This window comes from Littorina saxatilis, linkage group LG15 (assembly GCF_037325665.1).
Source record: "Littorina saxatilis isolate snail1 linkage group LG15, US_GU_Lsax_2.0, whole genome shotgun sequence".
Lineage (NCBI taxonomy): Eukaryota > Metazoa > Mollusca > Gastropoda > Littorinimorpha > Littorinidae > Littorina > Littorina saxatilis.
Window position 1 is genome coordinate 19,209,447 of NC_090259.1, and position 9,973 is coordinate 19,219,419.

A 9,973-nucleotide genomic window follows, 5' to 3' on the forward strand; every position below is an offset into this window, starting at 1 on the left:
TACATTCTGTAAAATCTGTCGAATGATGCCAGGAAGGATTGAATTTAATCATGTTATCAACAGATATCCTCGCAGGGATATTTGTTTTCAAGGTTAAGTACGGTTCTTTCCTGCCATATTTGGCGATGAAATAACAGGTGTCTGTTCGAATGCAAAATTGTGGCTTAAATCTTGTATACCTTCAACACGGTATGTTCATCTTTTGAAGGGAGTATTGGTTATTTGCTGTGCAACAATGTATGAAGACCTTTTGATTTTGTGGCGTTATTACTTTATGTTAACTAGGTGTGCTAGCAGTAAGTTTTAGAAGGGTAATATTCTTCAGAATATTGTTATATATGTCACTAGGTTTACAGTTTATTTTTACAGATCAAAACGAAGTTTCATGCATTCTTTAATCTATAATTTATAGATGCCTGAATGAATAATGTGTGACGGCACTGCGTCAGATGCAAATACACTTGGATATCTTGAGTTTGACCTTGAATGAAAGACGTATAGTGTTAAAACGCGTGAATTTGTCGCATTCTGTCCTTAACGACGTCATGTTCGGTAAAATTAAAACTATGAATTCAACAGCGACAGTATTCTAGACCAGCTTACCTGCAATCGTAAAGCTCTCTCTGTCTCTCTCTCTCTTTCTCTCTCTCTCTCTTTCTCTCTCTCTCTCTCTCTCCCTCTCCCTCTCTCTTTCCTCTCTCTCTCTCTCTTCCTCTCTCTCTCTCTCTCTCTCTCTCTCTCTCTCTCTCTCTCTCTCTCTCTCTCTCTCTCTCTCTCTCTCTCTAACTGTATGCATATCTCTCGTTATAACGAAGAAGACTTGAGAGCCTTTACTGATTGACCTTCAACTTCTTATCTCATCAACGCTGGATACACTGCCATCACCACCTCCTCCACCACTACAACCACCATCACCGCTTAAGGCAACAAAGGTAACACGAACCACAACAATAAACCGTCTTCCGATACCGGAAAACAAGGAAACTGCCAAAAACCAGGAAAAAGTTGACACAAAAAGACAAGGAAATGTGCCACTCCAAAACATAAAGCACAAAACATGCTAACGTTTCAAACTCAAGAATAAGAAAGAAAACAAGAGGCGAAGCCTTCAAGGCTCACGTAAGAAATAGACAAACAGTAACACAAACTCAATCACTCCGTCACACATACACACCCACACACACAGTAAGCTTAGGTGACACTGTGCAAGAAAGCGAGACACCAGATCTAGATCTGTCTGTGTCTGCATGTAGCCTACTTACAGGGACACGACCTGCCAAATAGTCTCGGCCCGCTCAAAATAACAATGACCGAGACCACACACACCACGCGAGAGAGAAAGACTACAGGGAGGCATGCCGTCATGATGCATTAATTGACGTCAAACACTTTTGACCGTGACGTAATCTTATGCGAGCTTTATCCATAGTCTTGGATAACCACTCACACATAGACTCGGAAATGTTAAAGTTTCTACCACAGACATACACACACACGCACGCACACACACACACACACACACACACGCACAAACGCACAGACAGACAAAGTTACGATCGCATAGGCTACACTTCGTGAGCCAACAAGAATGGTAAGTTAATGGACTATTTAATATAACAGTAAACATTCATTTAACTTTTGCTACATTACAATAATATTTATTGTCTACCATTTAATATAACAGTAAACATTCATTTAACTTTTGCTACATTACAATAAGATTTATTGTCTACCATTTAATATAACAGTAAACATTCATTTAACTTTTGCTACATTACAATAAGATTTATTGTCTACCATTTAATATAACAGTAAACATTCATTAAACTTTTGCTACATTACAATAAGATTTATTGTCTACCATTTAATATAACAGTAAACATTCATTTAACTTTTGCTACATTACAATAATATTTATTGTCTACCATTTAATATAACAGTGAACATTCATTTAACTTTTGCTACATTACAATAAGATTTATTGTCTACCATTTAATATAACAGTAAACATTCATTTAACGTTTGCTACATTACAATAGGATTTATTGTCTACTATTTAATTAAACAGTGAACATTCATTGAACTTTTGCTACATTACAATAAGATTTATTGTCTACCATTTAATATAACAGTGAACATTCATTTAACTTTTGCTACATTACAATAAGATTTATTGTCTACCATTTAATATAACAGTAAACATTCATTTAACTTTTGCTACATTACAATAAGATTTATTGTCTACCATTTAATATAACAGTAAACATTCATTAAACTTTTGCTACATTACTGTACGATTTATTGTCTACCATTTAATATAACAGTAAACATTCATTTAACGTTTGCTACATTACAATAAGATTTATTGTCTACCATTTAATATAACAGTAAACATTCATTTAACTTTTGCTACATTACAATAAGATTTATTGTCTACCATTTAATATAACAGTAAACATTCATTAAACTTTTGCTACATTACAATAGGATTTATTGTCTACTATTTAATATAACAGTAAACATTCATTTAACTTTTGCTACATTACAATACGATTTATTGTCTACTATTCAATATAACAGTAAACAACAATTTAACTGTTGCTACATTACAATAAGATGTGTTGTCTACCATTTAATATAACAGTAAACATTCATTTAACTTTTGCTACATTACAATAAGATGTATTGTCTACCATTTAATATAACGGTAAACATTCATTTAACTTTTGCTACATTACAATAAGATTTATTGTCTACCATTTAATATAACAGTAAACATTCATTAAACTTTTGCTACATTACAATAGGATTTATTGTCTACTATTTAATATAACAGTAAACATTCATTTAACTTTTGCTACATTACAATAAGATTTATTGTCTACTATTTAATATAACAGTAAACATTCATTAAACTTTTGCTACATTACTGTACGATTTATTGTCTACCATTTAATATAACAGTAAACATTCATTTAACTTTTGCTACATTACAATAATATTTATTGTCTACCATTTAATATAACAGTAAACATTCATTTAACGTTTGCTACATTACTGTACGATTTATTGTGATGTCTACCATTTAATATAACAGTAAACATTCATTTAACGTTTGCTACATTACAATAAGATTTATTGTCTACCATTTAATATAACAGTAAACATTCATTTAACTTTTGCTACATTACAATAAGATTTATTGTCTACCATTTAATATAACAATAAACATTCATTTAACTTTTGCTACATTACAATAAGATGTGTTGTCTACCATTTAATATAACAGTAAACAATTATTAAACTTTTCCTAAATTACAATAAGCTGCATTGTCTACCATTTGGTAACTTAAGACGTTCTGATATGCATGAATGCTTATAAGATCCACAGTGTATACGATTGCTCTTTCAGACAACGTTTACCTTTTCTTGTTGTCCTGTTTTTAATTGTAACTTTTATTCCAACATCGACATTTATAAATATGTGTTTTTCTTTATCTCTGTGTTAACCGCATTATAGAAGTTTTGAAAATGACACCATCATTCGCTTCATTTTTTTCCTGGACAGATCGGCTGTGGCTGACATAATGGGTTACATTACAAGGAAGTTTTTTTTATTTTTTAAATCCATTCAGCGAAATCGTTTATGGTTATCCCTGCACTGCTCAAATATCAAAGATAGGGTAATGATATAAGGTGGCATCGACTGCACTGCAGCAAACTTCAAAGCAAACTTTACATCGGAGTGAAATAGACACACATGTGCAAAAGTTATTTGTTAAGGACGAAATATATCATCTGTGCTATGACTGTGCTATCACAAACAAAGCAAGGACCAAAGAACAAAATGAGCAAAAAGCAATTAAGTAAAGCCATCGCAGTTCTTGTGAAATCCATAGATTATGGCAGACAAAACTTAACAGAGTGAGAAAACCCTGCTGGACAAATTAATCCCAATGATACGTAATATACATTTGAAAATGAGGACGCAATCAGAGTAACAAAATAAAATGGATTACAGAAAAAAATAAACAATTAGAACTATTGCACATTTAAATAAAAGCAAAGTTCGAAAATCGTAATAAACTTGTGCAATGTCTTCATGGACTGCTTTGAAGAAAACAATGTGTGTTGAAGTTTCTACGTCTGTACAACGCCGCTACCGTCTACACAGCAACCCCCTCCCTTTCCCACGGGAAAAGGTTCTGTCTCGTTTCATTTGGCATGAGGCTAAGAAGAGACGACTTCTTAGTGTCGAATCGTGCACATGCTTACCGTCAGTATGTGACTATTCATGTTATCAATTTACAACCATGAATGTGTCGCAACTTGTAAGTAGCAAGCTTAGGAAGCTTGCAGATATTATGAACACATGTATAAGGAGCACACGTTGTTTTGTGTTGCAACGACGTCGGGATCCTCCAGCGCCAGACGAAGACGTCCCCAGAAGGCCTGTGTGGCGTCCTGTCCTTCCTCCCACTCGATGTAGGTGGTAGTCCGAAGCACTGCCAACATGGCGCCCGACATGTCACGTGACCGCGTCTCCTGCAGCGCCACCAGCACCATGACGTCATCACGCTCCATGACGACACTCTGACACAACTTGAGCTCGAACTGACACCACTCGCTGCGTGCAAAGTGCGGCGAGAAGACCAGCACAACTCGCTCGCTTTCGCTGACGCAGTCGGCGATGTTGTCCACGATGTGTTTGCCGGGCCGGAAGTCCCGCTGATGCAGACACAGGATCAGCCCCCACCTGCCCTCTGTCACGGGCAGTAACTCTTGCAGCACCCAGCGCGCGTCCTCCTCCGCGTACGACACGAACACGTCGTACTTGTAACGCCAGCTTCGTCGCCCTCGTTTACTGTTATGGAACACTTGGTACAGCCACAGGCGCATGTGCCAGCGGAAGCGGAAGAGGATGGTGAAGAGGAGGAGGAAGAAGAGGAGGACACAGGTCACGGCAATGGTGAAGGCGACAGCGTCAGAACCCAGCAGGCACGCCTGGAAGTGAAAGTTTCAATTGTGATCTAGGGATGGCCAAATCTCAACATTTTAACTCGCCAACCGGGCGAGTAACTTCAAGAAAGTCACTAGCCCGCAAGAAATTTCGCTGGCCCGGTATAGTCTATTCGAGGGACCAATATAGGACGTTTTAAATTATTTAAAAATAAAGAAATGATATTTTGGTATGTATTTAAGAACAAAGGCTGTTATGGGCGAGTAGTACTATTTTGTGTTAAAAGTAATTGTTTCTATCTGTTGTGGTAAGCCCTGTACACGTGAAATTGACCGAAAGTGAAAGAAAAATCATCAAATGTTTACCCCAAAAGAGCCTCACCCTCTAGAGAGAGAGAGAGAGAGAGAGAGAGAGAGAGAGAGAGAGAGAGAGAGAGAGAGAGAGAGAGAGGTGTGCAAATCGAGCAATTGTTCAGAATGATAATTAAACTAGTCTGATTTAAATAACCTCATTGTGCATTAACGCTCTGCGTTTGTTTGTTTGTTTGTGTGTGTGTGTGTGTGTGTGTGTGTGTGTGTGTGTGTGTGTGTGTGTGTGTGTGTGTCGGTGGTATTTAAAGTTTAAAAAAAATCAAAACATGACTAAATGTAACAAGTCGCGTAAGGCGAAATTACTACATTTAGTCAAGCTGTGGAACTCACAGAATGAAACTGAACGTAGTCCGCCGCTAGTGCAAAAGGCAGTGAAAGTGACGAGCCTGTTTGGCGCGGTAGCGGTTGCGCTGTGCTTCATAGCACGCTTTACTGTACCTCTCTTCGTTTTAAGTTTCTGAGCGTGTTTTTAATCCAAACATATCATATCTATATGTTTATGGAATCAGGAACCGACAACAAATAAGATGATATTGTTTTTAAATCGATTTCGGAAATTTAATTTTGATCATAATTTTTATATTTTTAATTTTCAGAGCTTGTTTTTAATCCAAATATAACATATCTATATGTTTTTGGAATCAGAACATGATAAAGAATAAGATGAATCGTTTAATAAAATGATTTGGATCGTTTTATTAAAAAAAAATTTGTTTACAATTTTCAGATTTTTAATGACCAAAGTCATTAATTAATTTTTAAGCCACCAAGCTGAAATGCAATACCGAAGTCCGGCCTTCGTCGAAAATTGCTTGGCCAACAAGTCAATCAATTTGATTAAAAAATGAGGGTGTGACAGTGCTGCCTCAACTTTTACAAAAAGCCGGATATGACGTCATCAAAGACATTTATCGAAAAAAAGAAAAAAATGTCCGGGGATATCATTCCCAGGAACTCTCATGTAAAATTTCATAAAGATTGGTCTAGTAGTTTAGTCTGAATCGCTCTACACACACACAGACACACACACACACACACACACAGACACACACACACACACACACACACACACACACACACACACACACACACACACACACACACATACACCACACCCTCGTCTCGATTCCCCCCTCTACGTTAAAAAATTTAGTCAAAACTTGACTAAATGTAAAAACGACCACCTGAATGACAGTACAATTGTTGTCTCAAGGAATGCAGTGTTGGGTTAGTTACTTTACTTGCAAGCATGCAGCAATGCACGTGTGAATCGTCGCAACACTGTTCATTTCATCAGAACACTTAAGCTAATTGGGTAGTGGAGGGGGGGTGGGGGTGGTGGGGGGTGTTGTCTGCACTTTGAAAGCGCCCCCTATTGGCTACTGAGAAGTTCATTGGACAGAATCTGACCGAGGAAAGCAATTTTACAGAATTGGTGTGAAAAACGTGCTCACGCGGCACACCTGGCTGGCTTAGGAGGTCAGCGTTATGCGTCACTGAGGCTCCTCCGGGGTTGGTATTTACACATTTTGGGTCACATCGCTTACAATTTTACCTGGGTACAACAAAAACTATTGGCAGTAGTGCTTAACCCTTTTAATAGTACTACTCGTCCTTAACAACTTGTATTCTTGGACATTATGCAAAACTTGATTAGATCTTTTTAAAATAATTTAAAACGTCCTCTCCTGGTCAGACTATACATACCCCACAACAAATTATGAGTGTTAGATTTCTTTACACTATTAAAACAGCGGTGAAACGCACAGGATCATGTTTCACTAGATCATGGGGATGCTGTTCCAGACGACAGAAGTTCCTGCATCTGCAGTGTTTATATGGCTTTAAAACTCGATTGTACAACCAAACAATGTGCATTTGACCAACATTTTCACTGGCCAGCCGGGCGAGCTGCCAGGCGGCTTCTACTAGCCCGGCAGAATTTTTACTCGCCCCTGGCGACCGGGCGGACGATTTAGCCATCCCTGGTGATCTATTCTGGTTTGAAGGGGCAGGGCATCAAAGTTGCAGACGGAATCTTGTCTAGGCTACGCTATCAAATTGAAAGTACCATTTCAAATTCAATCTGAGTCGAATGAACATGACACCAACGTTGTTGATAAAGCCTCAGCATAGGGTACCATGGCGATCAACTGACTATTGCCATAACGCTTGCCCAAGAAATTGTTATTTTGCTTCGTGTTTTTCTGTTTTTAGAAGAGATAATGAAGAGTTGGATTGAGAGAAAAGTGACCAATATGGACAGACAGACAGTATATATAAAACAAATTAACGTGTTCAAAATATCAGGTGAGCAAAACTATTTGACAACTGAAGTTGTACCTGTGGGTTTAAGGGAAATGATGGAATCGAGATGTTGCCGATGTTAGCACATCGGTAACCCTTGCCGTGGTAGTCGTGGAAGACACGTGGGTTTGCTTTCATCCATTGTTGAAACCACAGGATGTCGCAGGTACACTGGAATGGGTTGCAGTCCAAAGTCACGTACTGCAGTCTGCAAAGAAAGAGGGCAGTCTATCTTAAAGGGATATTAGATGCTTTGTTGATAACACCAGTAAATTTCGTTGTGGTTATCATCTTCTTTCTTCTCTTTACCGGTGAACTATTCTTTTATGCGTTTAAATTGGTGTAATTGCGATGTCACTTTTCATCATCTGGTTTATGAATGTTTTGCCCACTTACGAATAAAGGTTAAAACTTACTAAATGAGCTGAGCGGCTATCCCAAAGTAAATTAATTTCCGCTTGCATTAAATTTCGTAACGTTGTAAGAAGTTAAACCGTTTTGCAAGATGTTTGCCCTCTCCGAATGTCTTTATTAAGAGCTATTGTGATAGATAAGTGGGGCATTTCGGACCAAGTGATTGAGTAATCTTTAGATAGAGAACCAATATTATTCATTCACATAAACATTATAGAGAATAATATTGTACGAACTTGATGCAGAAGAAACAGAACATTTACGTAACACCTGATAATTGGACCTACCTCATACGTAAGTGGACACTGAACGTGGCTTTAGCGATGGTCGCTATGTTGTTTTGGTCAAGCGTCAAAGTGGTCAAGTGGTAAAGACTGTTGAAGGCACCATCGGGGATGGAAGACAGATCGTTCCCATACAGATGCAACACTCTTAGTTGTGAAAGTCGACTGAACATGTTTGATGTGATGAACTTCAGTCGCACTCTTCCTAGGTACAGGGCCTTCAGAGAATGTTCCATGGGTTGCAACAGAGCGTGAAATTTGCCTTTTGTGACATCTCGAAAATTATTGCCGCTGAGACTCAGGTGTTGAACACTCGTACAGCCACCGAAAGCTGTCTCGTTGACGTAGTGTTGTGAAAAATCCACGTCGTTATTCGTGAAGCTGATATTCGTGACAATCGAGTTATTGACAAAATATGGACGAATCCGACAAAATTCGTGGTCCAGTTGATTGAGCTTTAGAAATTGAAGCTTTCCAAAACGTGCAGTGAAAAAAGCATCAGTATCTAACTGCACAAATCTGTTGTAGCGCAAGTGCAGCTCTGTGAGGTTGGGCAGGCAGACTGGGTCGTCGATACAGCTGATCATGTTCCCGTCAAGCCATAAAACTTCCAGACTCGGAAAGAACGATTCATTCTTTCGATCTGAGCATGACACTGGAAACTCGAACAGTCGGTTGCTTTCCAGGTTCAGAGTACGCAAAGAGGGCAAAAGAGCTGAGTGCAGTTTGTAAATCTTATTTCTCCACAACCCCAGTGTTCTGAGACTCTTCGCGGACTGGAACAACGACAGGTTAGTAGTAGTCCTTGGTGCAAGCCCAAAACGTAAGCAGCCAAGACTCAGGTGTTGGAGATTGGGGATATGACAGCAAATGTCCTTGTATTCCAGATAGTTGGACCCTCCCAGTAGTAACTCGGTGAGATTGTCGAGGCCATCAAACACGCCTTTACTGATGAAGCGCAGACCGTTGTTGTACAGGTCAATGGCACGCACATTCCTGGACACATTGCAGAAGAAATCTTCATCAGAGATGTTAGAAATCTTGTTGTTGGAAAAATTCAGGTTAATGTAACTTTCGTTGACGTGAGGCACGAACTTTAGTTTGCCTTGGTTGGAGGAACAGTCGAGTGTGGTGTCTGTACAGTTACACAAGTCGTGGCACGCTCGGACGTGAGGTTCCAGTATGAAGAGGTTTTTATACCAGCAATGTGTCACGTTATTGCGGCACCTACCTGTCACATCGCCTGCATAAAGTACACTCACAGCGATGAAAATGGCCAGCATTGCCATGGTGATTTGGACTGTTTTCTTACTTTTTCAATCCTGTATATGTTATAATACCAGTATGGGAGAGTAGGCCAAGCTTAACACCTTTATCCTTTCGAACTAAAGTTCCAAGATTAAAGTGCGCACAGCAGTTGTCTAACCTCTTGCAGCTTCTGCGTCTAACTAGGCGGAGCCGTCTCGACCAAACACAACTGAAAAACAAACCCGAGGTTAACATTTTCAGCAGTCAAGATCATTAGAGAAGAAAGAAGTCATAATATTTCCTTGTTCCTCAGAAACTATGAGGAAAATGTCGCTCGTCTTCACGTTGTAGTTCTTGGGAAGGCTATATTTGCTTGCCTGCTGGAGCGT

General features: G+C 38.8%; 2 protein-coding genes across 2 annotated transcripts in view; one reads left to right on the forward strand and one right to left on the reverse strand.

The window, feature by feature from the left end:
• The window catches only part of LOC138948758 (microfibril-associated glycoprotein 4-like), a 3,090-nt gene extending 2,420 nt beyond the window's left edge, over positions 1-670 (forward strand). Inside the window, exon 3 of the mRNA XM_070320364.1 lies at positions 1-670. This exon is cut by the window's left edge and continues 154 nt beyond it. The gene's annotated coding sequence lies outside the window, so the exon portion shown is untranslated.
• A 1,381-nt stretch (positions 671-2,051) lies between these two features.
• On the reverse strand, positions 2,052-9,840 carry LOC138948759 (toll-like receptor 13). Its single transcript, XM_070320365.1, has 3 exons — positions 8,340-9,840; positions 7,675-7,846; positions 2,052-5,004 (listed from the first exon to the last, which is right to left on the reverse strand). The coding sequence occupies exons 1-3, from the start codon at positions 9,623-9,625 to the stop codon at positions 4,363-4,365; spliced, it is 2,100 nt and encodes a 699-aa protein (XP_070176466.1). The 5' UTR covers positions 9,626-9,840; the 3' UTR covers positions 2,052-4,362.
• Between the last annotated feature and the right edge of the window lie 133 nt (positions 9,841-9,973).

Excerpts from the sequence above, each read along its gene's own strand:
- LOC138948759 (XM_070320365.1), bottom strand. The coding sequence starts at position 9,625 with ATGGCAATGCTGGCCATTTTCATCGCTGTGAGTGTACTTTATGCAGGC. Across the intron at positions 7,847-8,339 it reads AGTGTCCACTTACGTATGAG|ACTGCAGTACGTGACTTTGG; the intron begins GTAGGTCCAATT and ends CTTTCTTTGCAG. Across the intron at positions 5,005-7,674 it reads CATTTCCCTTAAACCCACAG|GCGTGCCTGCTGGGTTCTGA; the intron begins GTACAACTTCAG and ends TTTCACTTCCAG.